This window comes from Chiroxiphia lanceolata, chromosome 19 (assembly GCF_009829145.1).
Source record: "Chiroxiphia lanceolata isolate bChiLan1 chromosome 19, bChiLan1.pri, whole genome shotgun sequence".
NCBI classification, from domain to species: Eukaryota; Metazoa; Chordata; class Aves; order Passeriformes; family Pipridae; genus Chiroxiphia; species Chiroxiphia lanceolata.
This window is the reverse complement of record NC_045655.1, coordinates 10,262,767-10,289,575: the sequence shown is the minus strand read 5'-3', so window position 1 is coordinate 10,289,575 and position 26,809 is coordinate 10,262,767. Positions and strand designations below refer to the sequence as shown.

General features: G+C 46.5%; 1 protein-coding gene across 5 annotated transcripts in view; it reads left to right on the top strand.

The window, feature by feature from the left end:
- The first annotated feature begins 4,375 nt into the window (after window positions 1-4,375).
- Window positions 4,376-26,809, top strand: part of ABCA5 (ATP binding cassette subfamily A member 5) — a 37,278-nt gene continuing 14,844 nt past the window's right edge. Inside the window, exons 1-21 of one of the 5 annotated variants that reach the window (XM_032706733.1) lie at window positions 4,376-4,491; window positions 9,273-9,411; window positions 10,063-10,176; window positions 11,039-11,243; window positions 12,424-12,582; window positions 12,846-12,943; window positions 13,562-13,791; window positions 14,997-15,138; window positions 15,980-16,168; window positions 16,481-16,628; window positions 17,862-18,030; window positions 19,576-19,634; window positions 20,140-20,250; window positions 20,769-20,944; window positions 21,310-21,429; window positions 22,212-22,350; window positions 22,490-22,580; window positions 22,814-22,953; window positions 24,511-24,630; window positions 25,619-25,820; window positions 26,055-26,224. In XM_032706733.1, the coding sequence (XP_032562624.1) occupies window positions 10,072-10,176; window positions 11,039-11,243; window positions 12,424-12,582; window positions 12,846-12,943; window positions 13,562-13,791; window positions 14,997-15,138; window positions 15,980-16,168; window positions 16,481-16,628; window positions 17,862-18,030; window positions 19,576-19,634; window positions 20,140-20,250; window positions 20,769-20,944; window positions 21,310-21,429; window positions 22,212-22,350; window positions 22,490-22,580; window positions 22,814-22,953; window positions 24,511-24,630; window positions 25,619-25,820; window positions 26,055-26,224 (2,773 nt within the window). In that variant the 5' untranslated portion in view covers window positions 4,376-4,491; window positions 9,273-9,411; window positions 10,063-10,071. The other 4 variants (XM_032706732.1, XM_032706734.1, XM_032706735.1 and 1 more) reach the window with 4 other exon arrangements.

Genomic DNA, 26,809 nt, shown 5'->3' with positions numbered 1-26,809 from the left:
CATGCTCCTGCACGGGGGGCTTTCTGCAGGAGCCTGGGTCCCACCCGGGGCTGAGCATCTCCAGGAGGGGTCCAAGGGCTCCTCTGTGCCAGAGCAGAGCTGCCCATCAGCTCTCCAGATGATCTCCATCCCTCAGTGTGAACAACAACCACCATGAGAGTGGTTTTGTCGAGGTGGTTTAATAAACCTTTGTTGTATTTGTATAACTCCTGGGGCAATATGATCTGGAGTTAATTACTGGAGCTGGTTTTTCTTTGTGAATACATTTGAGGAGTTTGTCCTTTATGCTCCTGTTTAACACAATACAAATTTGGGTGGTTTGGTGCAAACACTGGCACCGGGGGGGCTGGGACCTGACATTTGGAGACCTTGGCCACTGAAGGGGAAGGTGGCCATGAGCCCTGAGTGGCTTTGCCAGGGGCTTCATCTGTACATGGCAAAATCCCTGCCTGGGATGTGTGTTCCTGGTGATTTTGGGGGTATGACTGCAAAGCTACACAGTGTCCCAGCCAGCCTGAGATTTGGTGGGAGACCACCAGGAAACTCCCAGTATGGAGCATGCAAGGCAAGGAGAAACCTGGATATTTAGGGATAGAGGCTGAGGCTTCACCAGCAGCCAGGGAGAGGAAGGAGGAGGAGGAATCCACTGCAAAAATGTTCTAAAACATGGTGGAATGAGGCTGAGCAGCTCCAAAAGTGAGACTCTGAGAGCAGCAATGCTAAATAAGGACAGGTAGTGCCTCTGTCTGAAGGGATATTTTTATTGGGATGGCAGCAGGAAACATAATTTTCTTTAGCTGACATGTATATCTGGAGCGTGTTGCAGTACAGAGTCAGCCAGTGTGGTGTTTTTTTAAAGAGGGAAATCATATTCCATAAAACATCCAGAAAAAATCACTGGGAAGGGAACACAGCTGGAGGTGGGCAAGTGGCCACTGGCCCAGGGGATGCTGCCATGGACAATGGCAATTCTGATGAAAAATACCTGTTTTCTAGCACGTCCCCATCAGGGTTTGGACATGTTCTCCCCCTCCAAACTCTGCTGGTTTAAAAGAGGCATTTTGGTTCCTTTTTTTCTACAGACACGAGCTATTATTCATGGCCAGAATGAATATATGTTTGTACCCATATGGCTGTAATTACAGTATTCTATGTGCATTCCATACAATGTATATATTGTATATTGTGCATTATACTGTTGGCAAGGCTGTTGTCCAGAGGCTGTTGATTCTTCAGTTTAAAGCCTGTTTTTTTCCAGAGGTTTCACTTCCCGTAAAAGTCTATTCTGGGCTGAAACTCCCTGTGCCAAGTCTTAGGCCAAGATTGAAATTTCTTGTATGAAATTTTATTTTGAGCCGGTTGGAATGTTGTTCCAGAAGGTGGATAAGGGCTCAGGGTGAAGGCTGTGTCTTGCACGGTGTGAGCAAATCTGACTCCTAAAGAACTTAAATTCTGGGGAACCATTTGTAGAGGTGCAAAATGCTGCCCTTCTCAGCTGGGTTTTAACCCCTTTCCTTTATAACCAAGGAGAGATTGCCCTTGATATTGGCCTGTACATGACCATCATGGCCTGGGTTGGAGTATTGGGAAGGTTTTGGTGTCCAGGAGGGTGCAGCTGCAGACTTGGAGCGGTAAATGCTGAAGGGAGTTGGGTTTTGCACAGTTTATTTTAGTCTCTTTCTGGCTCCCAGAAAAGGCAGGTCTCTAAATTAGGTGTTCTGAATTACTGCTAAAGGGCTTCCCTGGTAGGGAATCTGGGCTGTAGCATTAGATGATGCAAATGCATCATCCTCGTGCTTTTCCACAGGTTTATTGATGCAGGCACGTGGTTTCCAGTAAATACACCATGTATCTCCTCAGCCTGCTGCCTGCATGAGAAAAATAGATCAAACAAGAGCAAGAGATGGGCACAAGTGGGACTCAAGTTGGTTAAAAAGCAGATGGTAAGTCCAAAGGGAAATGTAAAATGATTTGGTTTTGTCTGTGCTTGACCCTGAGTGATTGATGTGATTTGGCTCCTGGTTCCCAAAGGGCTCTGCAGAGCTTTGATGAAAAAAGAAACAGTGAAAGAGCAGCTGCTTTACCTGAAGCTTCTGCATCAGTGCACAAAATCATTCCAGCATTCCTGGGCTTCCTGAAAGCTCTCTGCAGACTGGGAAGAGCAGTCAGAGCAGGCTCTTCCCAGCTGTGACAGAAAAGCCAGAGCGGACAGAAGGGTCACATTCACCAAACTGAAACTCGAGAACAGTGTTCCACCTCTGGCCATTTATTTGTTGTCTTGATACTGAGCTTGTTCTCCCCTCTCTGCACAGCACAAGAAAGGATGGGCAGAACCTCCTGTGTTTAATTGCAAGAAACAGCCTGCTCTGATGGGGACATCTCCCTCCTGCTCTGCTCCACATCCAGGTGCAGCAGGTTTCGCACAGGAGGCACAGGGATGCTCCCAAAGAATTTGGAAATGGTCCTCTGTGATTTTAATGCTTACTTCTTTTTTTTGCTGTTTTTCTTCGCTTTACTTTTGAAAGGCTGAGTCACACAAAGAAAGAAAAGGAAGAAAGGAAAGAAAGGAAATTCAGTCAGTCATGTTTCCTTTCTGGAATGTTTTCTTTCTGGATGAATTAATGCATTACCACTGCAGTGCATTGAACTGTGCTTCCATAATATCCTGTTTACTCAATTTCTTAGGTGAGCACCTGTGCACAACTTTCTTTTTCAATGAAAGGAGACCCTTTAAACAGAAAGTGGAAGAAATGGCACAGCCTGGCAGGGAGGAAGTGCCATTCTGCAAGTGCTGCTGTGGCTTTGGAGCTGCTCCCGATGTGATGCAGAATCCATCAGCCCAAAGTGATGAGGGCTGGAACAAAATGATCTTTAAGGTCTTTTCCAACCCAAATCATTCCAGGATTCTGTAACAAATCTTTGCTCAGAAGTGTAATCTGGACAGGTTTGTGGTGCCCACTGCTTGCAAACACACCACCCATCCCAATCTCAGTGCAGATTCCTTTTGGTCTGGAACAAATTACATCACCCTCGGCTTTTTGTGCCTATAAAGGGAGATGATGTTTAAGGCACCTGAGCATGCAGGGCTGTTGTAAAAATGAATTAGGTGGTGGTTTTAGTGTGCTTTGAAGATGAAAAGCATCACAGCGCTTTAGGTGCTAATTGCTCTCTGGAGCTTCTCTGCCCGTGCTGCAGGTTGGGTTTGACTCTCAGGTGCTGTGGTTGGTGGTTCTCTGGCTGCAGCAGCACCCAGGGCAGGGGGTGTCCCACCCATCTGACAGTAAAACACCTTTTAGGGGATGTCATCCTCCCGTATGACACAGCCTGATGTTTTGGAGCACCCACGTGTGAAACCCTTCCCCTGCTTTGTGCAGACCCTTCCCATTTCCTGGCCAGGAACTGTGCTGGGGGCTCATTGCTGCAGATCCTGAGCTCTGAGCTCTTCCCTGCAGGGACAGAGCTTGAGGTGAGTAAAGCTGTGAACCTCTTAGGGAGGAGTCGTTGGGCTGAAATATCCTAAACTCCAAGGAGTTCCAAACTTGGCAAAATCATGGAATGGTTTGGGTTGGAAGGGACCTTGGAGACCACCTCGTTCCCACTCCCTGGAATGGGCAGGGATACCTTCCACTAGACCAGGAAGAAGTAGAACATGAATATGAACACTTAAAACTTTTGAAGTATAAACAGAGACCACAACAAACATCAAAGTGACCAGAAGAATTAAGCCCCAGAAAGGCTTCTATTCTGTGTAATGCTTGATGGATGAAGATAAGAAGTTTTGGGTTTATTTTTTTTAATTGAAGTTCTAGTTATGTCATTGTATTTATTCAGTATTCATAAGGCAAAACTGAAGGGCATTATTTAATTAGAGGGCTTTTACCTAATTCTCTTTGTTAAGGTGGAGGAAAAAAAAAAAAAAAAGAGTTTCCATGAGATTTGTGCTGCTGTGGGGCTGCAGCACAAGGTGCTTGTGCCTAATGGGGGCTCTGGGACCAGGCTGGGGCTTGAATCCTGGATATTCCCAATCCCTGCTGTAGGTGAAGGTGTGCATGGCTGTGATCCCTACTCCTGCAAACAGTGCTTCTCACTTCAAACCGTGCCGCGAGACTCCATCCTTCCTCCCAGACGAGGACACAGTCTCCTGACTGTTTCCAAGGAAAAACGTGGATTCCATACTGCGGCTACGGAGCTGTGCATCAGCACAGCCGGGTGTGACGCTCGCGCGGCTCCTCAGGTGCGCAAAACAACCGCGGACAAGGAATTCCAGACCCTCCTCCATCCTCCGCAGGGACCCCCGAGCGCTCGGTCCCAGGCGGAGCAGGAGCCGCGCGGGGTTTTCCTGAGCGCTGGATGCAGCGTCTCTGCGGCAGAACCCGGGATGCTCGGAGGCACCGCCGGGGTTGATGCTGGGCTCAGCCTTTCCCAGCAGCTCGCAGGAGGCGTTTAGGAAAAACGAGCACGTCGGATTGCGCTCCCGGCGACGGGAACAGGGTGATTAACATCGCAGTGGGTTTGATCACATCCCAATGTCAGCAAAAGGATGGTCACGGACTCAGGCCCGTCCGGAGGGGGACAGGGACACTGGCCAGAGGGGGAATAACTCGGTGGGAACCAGCAGCCGCCCGTAAATGTCAGGAATTCGGCGTTTGAATTCAGGGCAGCGTTTTCAATGCTTTAATTATATTTTTGGGTAATGCAATAAAATCCTGGCGACCTCCTGGATGCAGGCAGGAGACGGCAGCACTGGACGGAGGGAGGTGGCTCCCACCCAGCCTTAAATCCCTGAGCCCCTGGGACTATTTTCCAGCCCCTTTCCTCTGCTCCTCAGCGAGGTTGTGCTGGGAGGCAAAGTGGGGGTGTTCCTGTCCTGTCTCCAGACAGGAAGGGGTCTCGGGGAGGGGGGGTCTCCCGGAGGATGGGGTCTCCGAGAGGGGGGATCCCTGGGAGGAGGGAGTCCTTGGAAGGTGGGGTCACTTGGAGGATGGGGTGCCTGGCAAGGTGGGTCCTCGGAGGATGGGGTCCCCGGGATGGGGGGGTCCCCGGGAAAGGGATGCTCGGGAGGGATGGGGTCATCCGGAGAATGGGGTCCCCGGGAGAAGGGAGACCTCGAGAGGGGTGGTCACGCATTGGATGGGGTCACCGGGATGGGGGGACCGCGGGAGAGGTGGTCACCTGGAGAACGGAGTCCCCGAGAGAAGAGTCCTTGGAAAGAGGGGGTCACCCGGAGGACGGGGTCCCCGGGAGGGGAGTCCTCAGGAGAGGGGTCTTCGGGCGTGGAGAGTGGGTCACCCGGAGGATGGGGTGCTCGGTAGGGTGGTCCCTGGGTGGAAAAGGGGGTCCCGGGAGCGGAGGTATCCCCGGGAGGGGAGGAAGGTCACCAGGAGGGAGGGGAATGTCCCAGCACTAGCGATGGACACGGCAGCCCTGCCCGGGTGCCGCGGGGATGCGGGGCCGGGGGCGGAGGGTGGGGAGCCCCGCTCCATCCCGCTCCATCCCGCTCCATCTCGTTCCATCCCGCTCCATCCCGCTCCGCTCCGCCCCGGGACAGCGGTCCGGCCCCTCGGAGCGCCGGGCGGAGCGGACTGGGGGTACCCAGGGGTACCAGAGGTAACGGGAGACACCAGAGGGTACCAAGAGTCTGCCAACCCCGCTCCGCTGCGGAGGAAGGCGGGACCGGGGCGGGGGGAACGGCCCCGCCCGGGGTGGGTCAAACGGGAAGGGGAAGGAGCGGAGAGGAAGAGGAGGAGTTGGGCTGCACCTGAAATGCGCGTCATTACTCCGGAGTACGGGCTGGGCTGGTGAGGGCTGTCCGTGCTGAGGTTCCGTGGCTGCGCGGAAAATGGTGAGAAAACCACGTTTAGAGGGGTTTGGGCTGGGGGGAAAAAAAGGGAGAAATGGAAATCCGAAGGAGTGTCCTCCCCCCGAGACCTGCGGGGGCCCCCGGAGGCGACCGGCTGGGACGCGGAGGGGATGCGGGAGGATGCTCGGGGATGCGGGAGGATGCTCGGGAATGCTGCGGGACCGGGAGCTGTGCTGGAACAGCCCGGCCTGGCTCTGCTCCGTGTCATTCCTTGACCCCGCAGTGGAACGAGGATGAGTTTGGAGGGAGCGGTTTGCGGTTGCGGGGCTCCCCGGGGCTGCGCAGCCCCGGGCACGGCTGGGCTTCCCCTTGGGGGTCAGATAAGGGGGAAAATTCAGCCCGTTTTTAGAGATCCATAAATAGAGCATCTCGCTTTATTATTGTACATTATTATATTCGCAATTTAAATAATTGAAGAGCAGTAAAGAGCACATCAGAGTTTTGCTTAAGTACCATTTCAGCTGCTGTCTTCTTGCAGCAAGATCAATGATCTTATTTTCTGACCCTTCTGCAGGTGTTGTTCACTGATAAGTTGTTTTTTCCTCAAGCCACGGCTCAATTAGCTGAGGCTCTCACCCTCCTTGTTTGGTTTTCTTTCGGTTTTGGTTTTGTTTTTTTTGGTGTTTTTTTTTTTTAGCTTAAAAGACAAGGAAAACATGATGTGCAGCACTAAGTCATCATCTGACCTTTAAAGACCGTTGCCAGGCTGAATCTGGGGAAGGGAGGAGAGCCTTCCCAAGTATCAGCTGAGCATTATTTAAGAAGCATTGGCATCTCCCATGTGGAATTAAAGCCCCAGACGCAGTCATTTCCTTGAGATTGCTTTGATTGAGATGCCCACAAGCAGTTGTGTGTCACCTGCTTCCCTTGTCAGTGCAAATCATAAGTCTGTGGCTAAATTGGGGGAGCATTTCATAGGCTCAGAGTGTTTTCATTTTGTCCAGAATTATTCAATTAAATGCCTTGGCAGCTTTTTCTGCTCAGCCTACATGCTCATTTTCTTCATCTGGAGTTTCACGGAGGATTTGGGCTTGTCTTTTTTTATCCCAAATACAATTTTTCACCATACAGGCAATGCTTCTTCAGTGTCCTTCATCATCATATAGCTTCAGTTGCTTACATGGAGGTGGCAGGTGTAGTATGAAAAGTTAATTAACATTCTTAAAATGACCCTTCCTCCAACCTGGGTGATGTAAATTAAAGCGTGGCAGCGTTCCAGTGAAGATGTGGGAGTGTTTTGGTTTTTATAAGTGGATAGAAAATAATTAGAGAAACAGTAACTGGCACTGGTGATTGAATGTGATTAAATCATCATGGCCAAATTTTAGATTTCATTAAAACAGAGAAGTGTGGCTGAGGGAAGGGGTTGCTGTGTCAGCCCATCGTGCTTCTTCTCTGCTAAGTGCTTTTGAAATGTGCTCCTGGGAGCAAACAGTGGCAATCCAGGCACTTGGAGGACGTGCTGTGAGCAGAGGGGAGACAGACAGTGTTTTTTATGACCTCTAAGCAATAACTGCTGCTTTTGATTATTTTGAAAACACTCTGCTGTCAGTGTGAAGCGTTCCTTCCTTGAAAATATCCGGAGGAGTTGTACTCATTTTTCCTGGAGGACTCAGTTACTATCACGGGTTGGTGCTTAAGCATTTTGTGGTTGGATTTTTCCTTTTTTTTTTTTTTTTTTGAAGCAAAATATTATTTTTTTCCCTTAAAATTTTATTTCCACGTTTGAAGTAGATTTGGTGTGACTTTAAGGGCAGCACTCCGGGCTGGAGGTGGGATTCCTTCCCAAAGCTTCTCTTTCAGCAGTGAGCAGCTGTGCCCCACGTGGGTCACTGCTCCCTGGAGGACCCCAAAACGCAGCCAGGGGAGCTGGGAGCGGGGGGGTTTGGTCCCTTTTAGCCCCTCTCTCCTCCCTCCTGCACTCAGACACAGGCTCTCAGTGCTGTCTGTGTGGAAGGTGTTTGTGTGTTTGAAGTTCTCCCAGCTCAGCTCGGCGGGACTGACATCTGAGCAACCTCTAGTGAGATGCTGTCTGGGCTCCAAAAATAGATTTCCGTATTAAAATACAGCCAGGGCAGGAAGTTTGAGCCATGTGGTGTCTAACAGATAACACAGAAACCAGGTCCTGCTGTTGCCAAATACCTCCAAAATCATTGGGATAAATAGAATCTCTAACACTGTCTTTTTAGTGTTAGAAAGCAAGGCATTATTTTTATTTTCAGTGCTGGGTGTGTATGTGGCCAACAAAACTCCTGCCTCCACACAGACACCAACACATCACTTTTTCACCTATTTGTACATTTTTAGCAAACAAAGAAATTAATGCTGATTGGTTCTTAATTACAGAATTCTCTTTCATTAGTCAGTATTCTGCCTTCCATTGGTTATTAATTTCTCAATTTCTGTTCTAATTAAGGCCACATTTGTAGTCTTTTTAGTATCTTTTTCCCCAGTAGGGACTTTCAGCACTTACACTGAATTCTTTGTTAGTTCTTTCATCTTCTGGTTTCTGCAAAAGGACCTTGTAGGTCATAAATCCGTGTCCCAAATGTCCAATTTCGACAATACATCTTTCTCTCTCCCGGGCTTTGTCCATTGAAGCATATCAAGGTTAACTTTAGCAAAACTTAAGAGTTTCAGTACTTTTCCCAAGCTGTGTCCTCACAGAAGTCACTCATGACAACTTTTTGCTGCTTGCTGGCTAAAAGTGATTTAAGGCCTGACACACAACCTGTGATTAATTAAAGGGGAGACCTCCTCACTCTCTACAATTCCTGAAAGGAGGGTGTAGCCAGGTGGGGGTTGGTCTCTTTTCCCAGGCAACTCTCAGCAAGACAAGAGGGCATGACCTTAAGCTGTGCCAGGGGAGGTTTAGGTTAGATTTTAGAAAGAATTTCTTTACAGAGAGGGTAATCAGCCATTGGAATGGGCTGCCCAGGGAAGGGGTGGATTCTCTGTCCCTGGAGGTTTTTAGGAAGAGACTGGATGTGGCATCAGTGCCATGGGCTGGGAACCACAGCGGGGTTGGATCAAGGGTTGGACTTGATGATCTCAAAGGTCCCTTCCAACCCAGCTGATTCTATGATTCTGTGAAAGCAACTAACGATAGGTTAATTAGGATCATTAAAGAGTTAGAAAAGCGATGTGATTTCCAACCACTGCTGCAGAGCTGCCTGGAGCACGCAGGCAGCAGGAACATCAGTCTGCCTCTGGAATGAGTGTTGGTGGCTGCAAAGCCTGGAACATGGACGAATTCCTGAAATCTGCACCGAGTTTTGGCCGAAGAGCCGAGGAGTGACTCAGTTGTTCGCTGGGGGTGTGTGGGTGGGGTTGGAAGGGTGGCGGCTGTGGAGCTGTGCTGGTGCTCTGCTGTCCCTGCCGGGCAGCTCACGGTCGTGTTCCACCTTCTCAGATGAAATATTCCAACGTTCCCAGGTGAGGAAGCAGCGGGAGATGCGGATCGACCCATAACTCCAAACCTGAGGCAGCAAAGTGGTGGCAAAACCGGGGAGAGAAACCTGCCGGGCCCCCAACCCACCGCCCCTCAGGAGGTATGTGCAGGCCGCTGTCTCCCGGGAAAGCCTTTTTTAATTGGATTTAAGCGTTTTCCTCTTTCCAAAAGGTTACTCTGGGCGCTCCTGTGCTGTGCAGCTGGGCTAATGAAAAGGTTAAAATGTAATGGGAAGGGAACTAAGCAGTGCTGGATGTGCTCCAGGATGGAAGGGGGTTACTCACGGTAAATTGAACAGCTCGCCCGGGGTGAGCTGGCTCTGGCTCTCGGATGCATCGCCCTGGCTGGATGCCCTCGGCTCCTGCCATGGATGCTGGAATTCTGCTCCCAGAGAAATGCTTGGGTTTGTAGTTTATGTGGAAAAAAAACAAGCCCAGGTTAGGTCAAGTCTGGCGAGCTCGCCTAGAGCTGGTCCTGCCCTTGGGTGGAGGGTTGGCTCAGGGGCATCCCGAGGCATCTTCTGCCTGGATTCCCAGCTGGATTCCCCGGCTCTAAAGGAGCGTTACCGATTTCTCCATGTAGCAGGCACCCAGCATATGTATCAGGAGGCACTTGGCATATGAAAAACTGAAAATAAAACACTTCTACGAAAATGTAAAAATAGGAGGCGCCGAAAGCTGCGACTGCCCGGCTTTGGATTTTTAAATTGTATTGTCACTTAATATTGATTTATTTGCTTTTCCCAAACTAGTCTTGAAAAATGGCACCAGCTGCTCCCAGAGAAGCAGGAGTATGGAGGCAAACCCGAGCGCTCCTGTTCAAGAACTGTCTTATTAAGGGAAGGACTAAGAAAAGCAGTGTCCAGGTAAGGGGGGAGTCCTTGGGTCCTGCTGCTGGTGCATCCACAGTTATTCTGTGCTTAAATAACTCCAAAATCAGAGACAACACTCGGTTTTATTATGATGGTTACTAAGCTTCGTGGTCTGCATTGAATTTTGGGTTGAAACAGGCTTTTTCAGAGGATATTTAGTGATCCTTGGTTGAAGATGTATCCTAATGTGCAAGGCTTTATACAGGAAAAATAAAATTATAGATACAGACAATATAAAAATATTAGTTAATGTGTTAATAACTAGTTAACCTATTAATACTGTATATACTGTAGTATATATCTATACATATTTATAACATAATACAATTAATAGTAATTAAAATGTCCTTAAATGTTACCATCTTAGTGCACCTTGACAAGCATTTGCACCTGTAATTACACAGAATAGCAGGGTGAGACCTCCCCAGAAGATTTTTACCTTTTCTAACAGTTCAGCCCTGTGTGTGGGTGATGTGATGGTACTTGAGGATGAATTTTGAGGAGAAGAGACAGTGCAGTGCTTGGCTGGGCTCATTTAGTGGTTCACAGCTTGTGTTTTGCCTCTTCCTGAAGAGCATGAGTTTGCAGATGTTTAAAGCTTGTAGAATTGTCCCTTTGGGCCTTAAAATGGCTTCTTAGGTTACTAATGCAGGTGATTAAAATCCTGCTTCAGCGCCAGGGAAGGATTTGGCATTAAAGTCGCTGTTGCATTGAAAACATCCAGGGAATTTCACAGCCAAGAAACTGAGCTCACGGTCCCTCCTTTCAGCTTCGTGCAGGAGAAACCTGGGGAAGGTTTTATTTCCACGGCTGCTCTTTGAAATGCTCATTTTTTTTTTTTTTTTCCTTTGTGCAGGAGGTCCTTTTCCCCCTGTTTTTCCTGTTTTGGCTCATCCTGATGAGCATGATGCACCCGCACAGGAAGTACGACGAGGTGCCCAACGCCAACCTGGGCACCCTGGACACCTCCCAGCTGGTGAACTTCGTCGTTGGGTACACGCCACCCACCCGGATGGCACGAGAAATCATGAAGAAAGTGGCCTCTGATAACTTTGAAGATGGTATTCACACCCTAAACGTTGCGTTTTTCTCCCTAAATCCCACTCTGTGACTTGTGTTTGGAGAGGGAGCTCACGGGTGCTGCTAGTAGGAAAAATCCATTTATTTTTCCATCCGAGTGAAGGCGTTGGTGGGGTTTGTTTTTTTTTTGTTGTTTTTCCTTGGGTGACAAATGTTCTGGTACTGCCATCTCGAAGTGATTCCCGTTCTCCTGGTGCAGCCAAAGTGTTGTGTGGCTGCAGGGAAAGGTTTGGGTACAAAAAGCCCCTGAGCAGCTCTAGGGCTGATTGACACCTGTCCTGTCACACCCTGGGGCAAACTCAGGAGGTGGTGCTGTCCCAGGTTGTGTTTTCTATCCTGGTGTCACTATGAAAACAACATTTTTAATGTTTTTTAAATACTTATTCTCATTAACACTTTGTCACCTCTTCTCTTGAAAGTGATTTTCCTTTTCTTTTGCCTTTTTTTTCCCCCTGATTGGTTTTTCCCCCTGTTTGTTTTTTCCTCTTTTTCTCCTTGTTTGTTTTTTTCCACACTTGTTTGGGTTTTCCTGTTTATTATTTTTCTTCTGTTTGTTTGTGCTTTCCTTGTTTGTTTTTCCTGGGTTTTGTTTATTTCCCCCATCTATTTGGGTTTTTTCCTATTTGTTTTTCCATTCGTTTGGATTTTTCTATTTGTTTGGGTTTTTCATTTCTCTGTGTTGTTCCATTTGTTTGGGGTTTTTCTCCTTGTGTTTTTTTCCTATTTTTTTCTTTTATTTCTTTTTTTTTTTTCTCCAGTGCTCTGCCTGCACACCTCACACATGTAACAGGAACTTATCTCTCCAAACCCACTGATGTATTTTTAGTTTGATATCTTTGATTCTCCTCTTCGTGTTCCTCCTGCTTCAGAGGAACCTGACCTGGGACACTTCCAGGGATGGAGCATCTACAGCTTCTCTGGGCAACCCGTGCCAGGGCCTCCTTGCCCTCTCAGGGAAGGATTTCTTCCTAAAATCTTTTCTAAACCTACTCCCTGTCAGTTTGAACCATTCCCCCTTGACCTGTCATACATATTTACATTTATATATCTCCAAACTCAAATGATTAACGATTAACACGATACTTTAAAACCGTTGCACATTTTTTTCTCCCTACTGTGCCAATACCTAAATCAACATGATAATTTCTTAATATCTCTCAGGCATCATCACTGAGGAGTATTTAAGTGAGGAGGAGCTGCAAGAGGCCAGTGCTGTCAAACCTTCCAACTTCGTGGGGGTCGTGTTCAAGGATTCCATGTCCTACCAGCTGAGGTTCCACGACTCCATCGCCATGTCCTCCATTTATACGGAATCCAGAGGTGAATGTGAGCTCTCTCACATGTGCTCTGCAAGGGGATAAACTGGAAAAATCATTTTCTATTTTTGTTTTCAGGCCTGGTGTTGCATATATTGATTTATGGAGGTTGTTTGCAGCACTGTCGGGGGTGGCCTCGAGCTGCGTGCCGGGGACAGGGCAGGTGTAACTCTGGTTTTTGGCATTTTAACACAGAGCCAGGGAATCTTAGAGTGGCCTGGGCTGAAGGGGACTTTATGGATCATCATTCCCTGCTTTATTCTGCAGCCAGCTGCTCCAACCTGGGGAAGGGCTGTGAGTCAGTGACCTACTGGAGCTCGGGGTTCACGGCGCTCCAGGCCTGTATCGATGCTGCCATTATCCAGGTAACTGGAAAAAACCATCATAAACCCAGGGAAGGTCAGCTCCAGGGGCTGCCTTGGCTCTGGCTGCTTGTCTGATGTTGGCTGCTAGTTGTGGGAAAGGCCATCTCAGAAGTCATCTAGACCCTGATGAGAAGGCAGAATGTTTTGGCTGTGCTTTGCTGTATTTTGTGCAGAACTGCTCTGGTTGGGCTGAATAATGTGGGTGTTTGTCTCTAACTGCATCCAAATGAGCCTGAACACCCATCACAACAGTCCTCAAAACACAAAGGCTCACGGTGCTCACCCCAAAATGCCATTTCAGGTGCTGTCCTAAAAAAGCTGCAGAATTTGCCTTATTTTGGTGTCAGTGTTGATCAGCAATTTTTCCTAGTTCCCCTCCCCTCATCCCGCTCGTGGCAGGAGCATATTTCATCTTTTCAAGGGCTAGAAATCTCACATTTGCTAATTTTGTCTCCAGGTGTTTAGATATCCTCCAGTTTTTCTGCTTTTGGATTGGGATTTGGGGTCTTCAGATCCCTCCCTGCCAGCGGGGATGGAGATGGAGCTGAGCTGGAGTCTGGGATGGGGCTGAAAACTCAGGAGCAATCCCAAAATAACTCTTCCTTCTCTTCCCTTCAGCTGAAGACGAATCAGTCGGTTTGGGAACAGCTTGAACTGACGAAAGCAGTGGTTATGGGAGAGGCTGCTGTGGTGGAAATAGATAATTTCCCCCGTGCAATCATTTTAATTTACCTGGTGATCGCCTTCTCCCCGTTTGGGTATTATTTGGCAATTCATATTGTGGCAGAAAAGGAGAGGAAGTTGAAGGAATTCCTGAAAATATTGGGACTCCATGACACTGCCTTCTGGTATGTGAGTGTTTAGTATAACTTGTTATTTATAAAAGAATTATATATAAATATATATATATATATATATAAAGAATTATTTAAAAAAACCCACTTTCTAGGAAAACTCTTCCATCCTTCATTTTGTAAAATTATTTTCAGTCTGATTAACTGAAAACAACCAGAAAGGGAAATATTATGTAAAATCAAACAGAGAGACACTTGCACTATCATGAAAATATGAATATTTTAGTAAGTAAACACCAGAGTAATACTGTTGCATTTATGCATGTGAAGCTGTGCCAGACTTAGAGGGATCAAATCTGATGATGTGTGAGATTTTTATGTAGGTTTTTCATTCTCTTTTAAATATTTTTGGCTCAGTACCTCCTTTCCTAGAGGCTCAACAGGTAACCTGCAGTCTGTTCAGAGCTTAGCAGCAGTTTCCCTGACACGTAATTAAATGAATCCAACTCTGTAATTTCAGCAAGACAGAGTAGTCGAAGCAACAGGTTTTAATTTGTTTCCTTACCGTCATGGAAATTGTCCTGTGCAATACAATGTTTTATTTTTTCCCCACGTGAGAGGATGTGCTAATTTGAAATCACTGATAACTGAAGAGATAAAAACCAGGTCTGGCTTTGCCCTTTCCTGCAGCGTTTTCACATCTGTCCCCACTGCACCGAAACAGCCACCTGGGCTTGTTGGAATGATTTTTTTTTTCTCTACTTCTGAGGAAATGTGTCATTTTTTTTACTACCTGCACGCAAACCACCCTTGCTTCCTGAGGTCAGAGTTGCTCACAGGCTCACAGCTCTGCTTTTCAGAAGAAAAGGATTTTATTACCCTGCCCGGCGACTAGAATGACTAGTGGATTAAATTTTAAATAGAATTTCTTGAATTATTGAAACCTACAACTCTGTTACTCTCTTTTGGTTATACCAGGGAATTAACTATGCAAGTTTAAAAAAAAAAATAATAATAGTGAATCATCTAATTGTGTGTCTTTAGCTGCTGTGGGTATCTGTGTGTGCTCTAGTGCCAAGAACAATTCCAGGGGTGTTTACAAGAGCTCTTTTATTTGGGGGCTCTTGTTTTGTTCCAAGCTTGGCCTTTGGTGCAGCTGTCTGGAATATTAAAGAATGGTGGGTTTAGCTATTTGTGTGGCCAGTTCAGGCTGGGGATTCATTGCCTGGTTTCTGTTCTTTCCCCCCCTTTGTTCCTAGGCTTTCCTGGGTGCTGCTCTACGTGAGCCTGATTTTTGTCATGTCCATTCTCATGGCAGTGATCGCCACGGCCTCCTCCCTCTTTCCCCAGAGCAGTGCCTTTGTGATATTTCTCCTTTTTTTCCTGTATGGAGTCTCCTCAGTAAGTATTCCTGGTCTTGTTAAATTCAGCCCTCCCATCCCTGTGGGTTTTGTTCCCTTCCCACCTGATCTGTTCTCTCTCCTAAAGCATTTGGGACAAAGGTTCTATAGGACCAAACAGTGCTGGGTGTCTGACCTGTCCCATCCCCTTCCTTGGCTCTTCTCCAGTTCAGGATGTTCTACAGGTGTCACCCATCACTGTGGGAAAGACATTTCCCTACTAAAACATCTGGGTTTAAAATAATCAGTCTTTGAGCTGAAAACACTGTACAGAACCATTTTGCAGTCCAAACCCACATCCTCTTCAAAACATTTGTTGTTACTATATAGTGTAATGCTAAAAGCCTAATTAAAGGTCAGAGAATTATATTAGAATATGTTATAAATACATTTATATAGCCTGTCTGAGTTTATAAGCAGCCAGTGCCCAAGTAGGTATTTGTTTGCTGTCACTGGCAGAAGGGACACTCACCAGGGTGGAGGTGCACACTCAGCCCTATAAAAGAAAAATTAGGAGCCGTCATTATTTTCTGTGCTCTGTCTCCTGGCATCTCTGGAGAATCTGTCCCTCCTGATGCTCTGGAGGGATATAAAAGCTGTGTAGGTGTGGCACTAAAGGACATGTTTCAGTGGTGGCCTTGGCAGTGCTAGGGAAGCAGTTGGACTCTGATCTGAAAGCTCTTTTCCACACAAAATGATTCCGTGGTTCTGTGTGGGTGAATGCTGTCGTGACCCTACCAGGAAAACGATATCAAGAGGCAAAATGGCATTTCACCTTAGTTTTTCTATACCTGTATTATTAGTTTTAAAACAGCACCTTCCTCTCTGTTTTCTGCCCTCAGGTTTTCTTCGCCCTTATGCTGACACCTCTATTTAAAAAGTCAAAGCATGTGGGTATAGTGGAGTTCTTGGCCACGCTGGCTTTTGGGTTTGTGGGCCTGAACATTGTCCTGCTGGAGGATTTCCCCAAATCTTTCGTGTGGTTTCTCAGCCCTTTGTGTCAGTGCAGCTTCTTGATTGGTGTCGCACAGGTAAAAAACCACCAGCTCCTCGTCATCCCCTTGTCATGGATCATTTTCAAAGAGATCTTGATGGAGATACTCTTAAACAGTTATTTTATTTCTAATAAACTGATGATGGGGAGGGAAGATGCCTGTTTTAATAACTTCCCCTGGGAGTTTGATATCAAACCCCATCAAGGAGCTGTTATTCTTGGTGTTAGTTGCTGTGATCTCAGTCACTTCCTCATTATTTTTGTTTCTTTTGCCAAGTTTTGCCCTGTGCTGTCCTGTCTTTCAGGCTGACCCAGTGCTGGTGTGTAACATCTCCCTCTCCCTGTGCAGGTCATGCATCTGGAAGATTATGAAGATGGGGCAACATTTGCAAATATAAATGATGGTCCTTACCCGCTCTGTATCTCTCTTATTTTGTTGGTGCTGGACAGCATCTTTTACCTGCTTGTAGCTGTGTACCTTGACCAGGTTATCCCAGGTATGTTCCCAAGAGCTGAACTGTGCAAGGATCACCAGTTCCTGCAGTCCTGAGCCCCCCCCAGGCTGGTGGCATCTCTCCCTTAAATTCAGCTGTGGCGAAAGGAGGTGATGCTGTTTGCAGATAGATTTTTATGCTGTGACTCAGAATACTTTTAGCTGAAATAATTTATATTCTGTTAAAGTCGTGAGGTGTGAGGAAGGGTTTTGGCATGTTGAGAATTGCTGGCCCTAAAAAGTGAAATTTTTCTGTCTTTCTAGAGGAAAAACTTCCTTACCGGGCTAATGAATGCTTCAGCCTTTAAAATTTGCTCTTTGAGGGTTGAAAATCAAAGACTCCTCTGCCTGTTCCAGACCTTTCCCTGTGACAGAAGTACTTTAACATGAAACACAGAATAAAGTTGTTAATCTTACGACTAAATCCTGGTTAAGCCCCTCAGCTCCATTCGCCTCTGATCCCTCTGGATTTGTATTACTGTGTTTAAGTCACCATTTTTTCAGTCCTGGGGATTTTTCTTGCACAGAGGGAGATTTGCACATGTATTTAAACTCCTGGCCAGCCTGGAGCCTGCCAGCAGTGTTGATGGGAGCGGTGCCTTAAGTGCAGATGGTTAAACTCTGCTGAAGGATAGTGAGGTCCTGGAGCAGGTCCAGAGGAGGGCAACTAGGCTGGTGAAGGGACTCAAGCACAAGTCCTAAGAGGAGAGGCTGAGGGAGCTGGGGCTGTTCAGCCTGGAGAAGAGGAGGCTCAGGGGAGACCTCCTCACTCTCTACAACTCCCTGACAGGAGGTTGTAGCCAGGTGGGGGTTGGTCTCTTTTCCCAGGCAACTCTCAGCAAGACAAGAGGGCTCAGTCTTCAGCTGTGCCAGGGGAGGTTTAGGTTGGATCTTGGAAAGAATTTCTTTCCAGAGGGGGTGATAAGCCATCGGAATGGGCTGCCCAGGGAAGTGGTGGATTCTCCATCCCTGGAGATTTTTAAAAAGAGACTGGATGTGGCACTTAGTACCATGGTCTGGGAACCACAGTGGTAGTGGATCAAGGGTTGGACTTGATGATCTCGGAGGTCCCTTCCAACCCAGCTGATTCTTTGATTCTATGAAGAAACCCCTCTGGAACAGGGGTGCAGGGTGGCTCATGGACCTCTCACGGAAGAGCTCACGGCTTTTGGAGCTAAAACCCAAAAGCTGAGGAATACCTGACGGGAAGCTGTGGGTTTTTCCCTGTGTTCTCCAGGGGAGTTCGGGCTGCGCCGCACCCCGCTGTTCTTCGTGAAACCCTCGTTTTGGTCCAAGCACAGGAAGAATTACAAGGAGCTGTACGAGAGCAGCATCAACGGCAGCTTGAGCTTCAGCGAGATCGTGGAGCCCGTGCCCTCGGAATTCCAGGGGAAAGAAGCCATCAGGTACAGCCCCACGTGCAGACGAGCAGGTCACCTGGCTTCCCCGGGAATTTTTTTTTTTTTTAACGTGGGATTTGAAAATCCCCTCTCGGTTCCGCGCCCCTTGGATTCAAATAGCATATGGTATGCATTGCAGAGAGCCCAGCACGGCTCCTTCCCGGTGAATCCCCAGCACCAGTGGATGCTCTCCAAGGGTAAATCGCTGGGCTTAAAGGGAGGGGATGGTTTGTGGATGGTTTTCCTTTGGTTGGATTCCTCTCCAGCCCGGCTGGTTTTCCGTTCCCTCCGTTTCACTGAGGCCACGGGCGGCGTAAGCGGTTGCAGATGTTGTTGGAGCGTCTGCTCTGCTGGGAGGGTTTAGTTTCTGGTAACGCATATTTTAGGACAAAAAGCCGAATTCCAGGGTTGTGTGAAGGCTGTGGTGTTCTCCACAGACCAGGGGGTTTTACCCAGCTGCCACATACGAGAGTGTAAAAGGAAACTGAGAAATAGATGTCCCCACTCTCATCTTTTGTGCTGTGCTGTGTGTCACCTGCTGTCTTGCACCTGGACTGTCATTGCTTTGTGGTGTTTCTCAGATGTTATTTTCAATGTCTTCCTTCGAGCCCTTGCTGCCATCGTTTTCCAGTGGCGTAGCCTGATGGGAGATGGGGAGCTCTGCATCTTCACTCCTGGTTGGCTTCACTAGTCTCAAATAAATATTTGAGCTCAGTGACCAGAATGAGTCTTGTCCACACCATCCATGTCTCTTTGGGCACCTGCCATGGGTTCAAGGGTCTGGTTTTAATCCTGATGTTCACAAGAGAACATTGTGGCTGTTGTTGCATTAAGTCCATCCAACCTGGACTCTTCCCATATCATCCCTTCAGCAACTCTCTAGAATTTTCACACTATCTTGTCATCTTTACATGTGCAGGTTTTCTTTTCTTTCATACCCGGTTCTCCTCCCTGCTTCTCAGCCATAACCCACTCCCATCCTCATTTCCAGGGCAGCCAGGCTTCCAAAACCCATCCTGAAGGATGGGTGCCTTCAGGTTTTTCTCATTTGGGAAACCAGTGGGGCTGGAAGGAAGGTTTTTACCTTTCTTGGAGAGAAAGATACTTGCTTTCTTTTACCTAATTTTGATGAAGAGCTCTCAGTAATCACATCTTTAGAGTCTGTTCTACTCATACCTCTTTTCTATATCATATCTGTGGAGTCTTTTGTGGTGTTGTGCAACCACTGGGGAGTAGCTGTTCCCTTTTCTACCTTGAGAAACCTCTAGTGTGTTGTTCTGCCATGTGAAAGAGACACAGATTTTAAATAATTCAAGTTGTCAACAGAGGAAATACCTTAGAAGGTGATCAGAAAAAGCTTTCTGATGCCAGGGTGGAGATGGGCAGAGCTGATCAAGATGTCCTGTCTCTTGACATGCCTTGATGGGTCTTGAACATGTCTGGTGCCACTTTGGTCTGATCATCTTGTTGTGACTGTTGCCAAGTATTGATCATTCAAAATGACATATAAAGATCCTGAAACAGTTTGTACAATGACATGTCTTCTTTCAGAATCAGCTGTGTTCAGAAAACATTCAGGAAAAAGGGGGAAACTGTGGAGGCTCTCAGAAGTAAGAACATTTTAGCTTTTTAGCTGCTTATCAGATGCAGAGGAGCAATAGCTGAATTGCTGAGTGATCTTTTGTGTTTCAGTTCAGGCTTTTTGGTTTCTTTTAGAGGGGTGGGACCTTGGAGTGTGAATGCCAGATGTGCCTGCGTGTGTATTCTCTCACAGCTTGGGCAGTAATCTTGTTTAGAACAGTACCCCAAGAAGTGAACCCTTATCACTAAGGAAAGCCTACTGGTATCATCCCTGTTATTCCTCCTCTACCCTTGTGGTGATATGATCTTCCCTGCCCCTTCTCCCTGATATTTTCATCTTGTTTCCCTGTGTGGCTTTTAGATGTGGGTGCAGGGCCTATCCCATGCCCGGCCATGGAGGTAAGGTGTGCCCCCAGCAGAGTGTGAATGCATACCCCATATGTTAGTATTTGAATTTACCTCTGCCTTGGGAGCTGGCTCCAGGTGCCAGGAACCCATCCCTGACATCTCCTCTTCCTCTGCCCCGGGGACCAGATTTGTCCTTTGACATCTACGAGGGTCAGATCACAGCTCTGCTGGGGCACAGCGGCACCGGGAAGACGACGCTGATGAACATCCTCTGTGGGCTGTGCCCACCCACAGATGGTGAGTCCTCAGGGCTTTTGGGTGCCCTGCTTTCAAAACCATGATCTTTATTTCAGGATGCACCAAACTTTGAAACAGAATCATAGAATCACTGGGTGGTTCGGGTTGGCAGGGGCCTTAAAGCTCATCTCATTCCAACCCCCTGCCTTGGGCAGGGACAGCTTCCCCTATCCCAGGTTGCTCCAAGCCCCATCCAACCTGGCCTTGAGCACTTCCAGGGATGGGAAGTCCACAACCTCTCTGGACAACCTGTGCCAGTGCTTTACTGCCCTTATAATAAAGATTTTTTTCTAATATCTAATCTATCCCTGCCCTCCTTCATCTTAAGGTCTTTCCCCCTTGTCCTGTCACTCCACGCCCTTGTGAAAAGTCCCTCTCCAGCCTTCCTGCAATGCCCCCTCAAACCCTATAAAGTTTCCTAAGGTTCACCTTCAATTCATACCCACATTCACCTGCTCTCTGGCTGTAAAGACCTTCTTCCTTGATTGCTCCTGGATTTGTTTGAATTCTTGTTTCAGGGTTTGTCTCTGTCTATGGGCACAAAGTCTCCGAGATCGATGAGATGCTGGAAGTGCGGCAGATAACGGGGGTGTGCCCTCAGTCTGACATCCACTTTGATATTTTAACTGTGGAGGAGAATCTCTCCCTCTTTGCTGCCATTAAGGGAATCCCTCAGAATGATTTGATACAAGAAGTAAGTCACCTGGGCACAGGAATTGTCTTACGTGTTCACTTCTAACCTGTAAATCAAAATATCCTTTTAGACAAGTTTGGAGGGAGATATTATTTTATGGTACAGTAGTTTATCTTTGGCAAAGATAAACTGTTAATTTTTCCTAGGAGATTAAAATGTTCATGGCAAAACTTTAAATCCTGGCATTTGGGAGCATAGGCACCTTTAAACTTTGTATGCACAGGTTGTGCAGTTCACATACAGAATAGACTGGGAATTAGCAGCAGTTAATTTGAGTGTTAATTGTTCATTATCTGGTTTAAAAACAACTTACAGATTTTTTTTTTTTTTTTTTAAACAGTGAATGTGTTTCTTGTGTTTTCAAGGTGCAGAAGGTGTTGCTGGATTTGGAGATGCAGCCCATCAGGGACAATCAAGCTAAAAAACTAAGTGGGGGGCAGAAGAGGAGGCTGTCAGTGGGAGTTGCTGTTCTTGGGAACCCCAAGGTGAGAGTGATGGAGTTGTTCCCAGCTTGGCATCACTGATACATTGATGGTTTGATGTCTCATGTCTAAACTAATTCATATATATAATAATATGTAAGATGCAGTAATTGTTACTCCCAGCATCTGTTGCTCCTTTTTTTTTTTTTCTTCATTTATGGCTTAATTAAAATCACTTTAATGACTCAGCCTTTGTACTCGAGGCTGTTAAAGGCTCAGGTAATGGCGATAACTCTGGATCCCTTTGGGAAATAAACAGTGTGACAAGTTTTCTGTAACTTCTGGCAGGTAACATTTAGCCCCCAACAGTCCAATTGTTGGATACTTTTCTCACAAAACCATCCAGGAGCAGGAATGGAGCCAGAGAGCTCTTCTGTGTTCCAGCTCTGTAATTTCTGGCCTGTGAGGATGGGGATTGCTTTGAGATCTGCATTTAAAAATGATGTGTGTGACAGTTCCTGGGGGTTTTAAAAGCAGGTGTGTGTATTTAACCACCCCTTAGGAGAAAAAGTGAATTCACAGCTAAATTGTTAATTCTAATAAGTAATTGTGTTAGAACCAGAATAGAACAGACTATGACATTAAGTTATTATAGGATTTTTTCCATTTGTCACAACAGGAGATGGATTTATTCAAAGTGTAGTGGCAGCAGCTGCATTACTTAATCTGAGATGTTTTAGAGGAATAAGTAACAGGCTTCAGACAAACTCCCCTGGATCTGTAGGGATTCCTGAGGTCAATGCACATGGATGTGGCTTTGAAAACACTCTTGGTTTTGCCCCAAGGTTTTGCTGCTGGACGAGCCCACGGCCGGGATGGATCCCTGTTCCCGGCACATCGTCTGGAACCTCCTGAAAAACAGGAAAGCCAATTGTGTCACCGTGTTCAGCACCCACTTCATGGACGAGGCAGATATCCTGGCTGGTGAGATCTTCTGCCACCCTGGGTGCCAGCCTGGGGTGCCAAACCACGGAATGCACGTTTGTTTGAAATACATCGTTGAGTTTTGGGGGAAATTCTCGATCTTCTGCTTCAAAGGGACCTTCTTACCTTCTGTGTCTAGATCGTAAAGCTGTGATTTCTCAAGGGATGTTGAAGTGCCTCGGATCTTCTCTCTTTCTCAAAAGCAAGTGGGGAATTGGCTACCGCTTGAGGTAAGTGTTTTGTGGTGTTTATGTGCCATCAGGTTTTAGGGTTTTTTTATTGTTTTCTGTTGCAATCTCTAAGATAGCACCCTCTGCCCCCCCAAAAAAGAAAATCCTTTTATCATCTTGAACGATAAAATTGAGTGTTTGGTGACTGTGGCGCCCTGCTGGCTGATTGTTGTGGTGCAGTGTCAGGAGAAGGTCAGGCTTTAACCCCCCAGTTTCTGGGGCTGTGTTTTTAGCATGCACATCGATGCCTATTGCAACACAGAAGCTACGACCTCTCTGATCAGGCAGCACATCCCTGCAGCCACCCTGATCCAGGAGAACGATGAGCAGCTCGTGTACACCCTCCCCCTCAAGGACGTGGACAAATTTGCAGGTATTGATGGGTTTTTGTGCTGCAGGGATGAGAGGCTGCAGAGGGGAATTCCATCAGGTGTGGCTGTAGCTGCACCTCTTGGTACAGTGTCAATCCTGCAGTTATCTGTGATTATATATGTTATTATTTGGCTGATGGTGAGTCAGTGAGGTCTTTCTCAGGTGAGTGAGGGCCTTGTTGCCTCCTCCAGGGGGGCTGTGGTGTGTCAGAGGGATGTGGGTACCTGACAGCAAGTGCTGGGCTGATGCCTCTGTGGTGAAGAGACCCTTTCACCCGACCATCCCTTTGTCCTGCAGAAGCATCATCTTGTTGCAGAGGGTTTTAGTGGGCCAGGCTGACCTCCAGTGGGAATCCAGCAAAAATCAACAACCCTTGTGTGAGCTGCAAAGAGCATCATCACACCCAAAAGCAATCTGTGAAGTCAGTAAAATGATAACCTCTAAAACAGTAATGCTGTCTGTGTCACTGCCTTAAAATTCAGTGGTGAGAGGGAGCATGGAGCAGATGTGAGGATTTCACTAGATGGCAGCAATTATCTGATCAGTCCTGTGCAGAGCTCCTTGTTCACCTCCCAGAAATAAATGGAATAAACACTGTGTCCTCTGTGCCATGTGGAAAGCAAAGGGAGAATCAACACCGATGGGAATATGCAGCTGATATTTCATAAGTGGGTTTTTTTTCCCCTGCTGCATTTGAGTTAATAATTTATTAACCTTGCCTTTAGCAGCCACATCGTGTACTTTTGAGAACAGGCACCTTTTATGTAAGATGGAATCAATTCCCCCAAACTGTTGCAAGGAGAAGCCAAGGTTGGGAATGTGCCTTGGTCAGTGGGGCAGAAGAAATTGCAGAGATTAGAGCAGCAACATCAGGGATCCAGCTGCTCTTCCCATTTTATACATTTGCATTTCCCTTCAGCCTGACCTTGGCTCTAAGCTCCTCATTTTAGGTCCTTTATTTTATAGGACTAACAAGAGCCCAATAGCATTTTTATCCAAGGGTATTAATTAGTGCTCTCTCTGAACCTCTTGTTGGTCCTCAAGCTCTGCCTGCTTTCCAGGATCTCCTGCCCAGGTAACCTTGCTTTACACATCTGGGAATTCTTTTTGTATGCATAAAAGTACGTATTTCATATAGATATCAGATTACTCAGTGGTTTTATTGGTAAAATCCCTTTGTGCCTGGGCAGGGATTTAGGTAGGATGACCTGTCCTGCAGACCCTGGGTGTGATGCTACCAGGAGAGGGGCTCCTGAAGCTGCCCAGAGGCAGCTCTCAGCCCAGGAGCTTTAGGATGCTGAGGTGGTTTTCATCAACACCACGGCTTCAGGAAAACCTGCCACATTTCCCTGACCACAGAGGTTGAAGTTTAGTGCTAAAAGGAGCTTATCCCAACCTTGGTTCTCAAGCCATGACCTGCGTCTTCATCTTTAGACATTGATATTTCTATGTTAGTGCTTTTTCTGAGGCTTTAGGGATGTGTCTGATGTGCTTGGGGCTCTCTCAGGAGCTGGTGGAGCACAGCTGCAGAGTAGTTACGTGTCATGTCTGTCCCCAGGCTTGTTTTCTGACCTGGACACCCACTCCCACCTGGGTGTTATCACCTACGGCGTGTCCATGACCACGCTGGAGGACGTCTACCTAAAGCTGGAAGTTGAGGCAGAGATCGACCAAGCAGGTGGGGTGGGCCAGGAATGTTCTCTTGTTTTAGTTTAGTCTCATGTTTGGTTTAATCTCAGTTAGTGTGGAATTGTCACTGCCAGCAGGAGGTAAGAGTAACAGCTCCTCTCCCAAGGTGCTGCATCAAGGTGGGGCTCCTTTGGCCTCGTAACATTCCAGGCTGTTGAAATATTTAACGTGAAAACTGGGAAAAAGCAGCAAATTGGGCAGGAGGTGGTTCTGGGAGGATCCAGGGGAAAAGCTTTTCACTTATTAATTTTTCATCCTGTGCTCTTGCATCTGACTCCTCTGCTTTACAGTCACACATTTAATGGCTTGCTTTTTTAAAATGCCCTTTATTTTCCTAATGGACTTTTTGCTTTCAAGAATTTATAAATGCACAGCGTGAAATTAATTTCCAACTTTCTGCAACATTAGTGGCTGCACTTAAGGCTGAAACAGCTCAACTTGTCTCAATTCTCCTCCTTTGAAATTAACTTTCAATTCAAATGATAAACTGAATAGGCTTAATATTATTCCAGAATTAATAAATTCCTTTTTTTTATGTTAACTTTAATCGTTTAAGCTATTTTCATAATTCTAAAGCTCTCTGTGTGATACAGACTTACTGGAATAAGTAAGTATATACTCTATAGTAGTATACTGATATGTGAACTTACTAGGTAAGCAGAATTACTACCCTGCTCCACAAAGTTTGTGTGAGTGTGGGAGGGTTTAGCAGCTGAATATGTTGGTGCTGAATAATACGGGTGCATACACAGGCCAGTGGTATGAAATTGGGGCAAGTCTGTACCTTTTGAGTGGCAAAAATTTGTCATCTGCCTTAAGTATCTGCTGTGTGTGTGATTGGGGTGGATCAGTGTCAGTGACCTTGGGGTTAAGTTGAGAGATCAGGGTGGAATGGGATGGGATGAGATGAATTCTTCGTAGGAAGGACCACCTGGCTCCTCCACCTCTCTGTAGAGTTCTCCTCTCCCCTTTTTCAGATTACAGTGTGTTCCATTCCCAGCAAGTGCAGGAGGAGGTGGATAACAAATCCTTGGATGACATGGAGCAGAGCCTGCTGATGCTGTCGGAGACAAAGGCTCCAGCCATGAGCAACACAGCCCTGTGGAAGAAGCAGGTTTCCACCATAGCCAAAGTGCATTTCCTTACCCTGAAGAGGGAAAATAAATGTGTGAGAGTTATGTAAGTATTGGGATACAGAAGTCTTAAAACCTGTTTGAATGACACCAGAGAAAGGGCAGGATTTGATTAATTTTTTTCACATACTTACTGCGTTTTAAATGTAAATATGAAGCTGTCATTTCTGTTGAATACATTCAGTTTGTGGGGTGAGGGAGATGTTTTAATAACATGCACATAAACTGGGCTGGCTTTCGCTGGATTTTAATGAACCCCAAACTTTTTATTTCTTTTCAGGTTGTTGCTTTTTCTGATATTTCTTGTCGTTCAGATTTTATTGTTTTTCATACACCACATCATCAAAAATTCTGTAGCTGCTATCAAACTTTCCCCAGATTTGTACTTGCTGAAGCCTGGAGAGAACTATCACAAGTACAGGAGTCGGCTCCTGCTGCAGAACTCCACAGGTAGGGGAGCAACTCCTGTCTCCACCTCTCTCTTCAGTGTAGCTACCTGTGGGATTGGGGACAAAATTTTCCTGAAAATTAACCCAGATGAACAGTTTCCAAGTACCCAGAGATGGTAAAGAGTGAATATCATTTGTACCATAGGGTTTTGTTCACAGATCTTCCTCCTCCTCCCATGTCCAGTAGTCTTTTTCTTGCTGTGTCAGAGGATGATCCATATGAAGGAACTGGCCAGAGAGATTTAGATAATCAGCATTAAAATCCTGCTATAAAACACTTTGGAAAATTTGCTTTTTGTTTCAACTTCAGATGTTTTAAAACTGCACAGCAGTAATCCAGGCAATGGAAAGGAGCATCTGTTCCAACTGTTGGGAATTTCTGCTTAATACAACTTACTTTCTCTGCACACCATATCAAAGTGTCACTGGTTTCCTGCTTTTTTTTTTTTTTGCTAATTCTCTGTTCAACTCAAACCTTGAATATCCTGATAATGCTTGTTGGCAGCTCTGGTCCCTCACTGCTGCACTTGAGTTGCACAAACTAATTGGAGAACATAACAAAAAAAATTTTTCCTGAGTTCTTTGG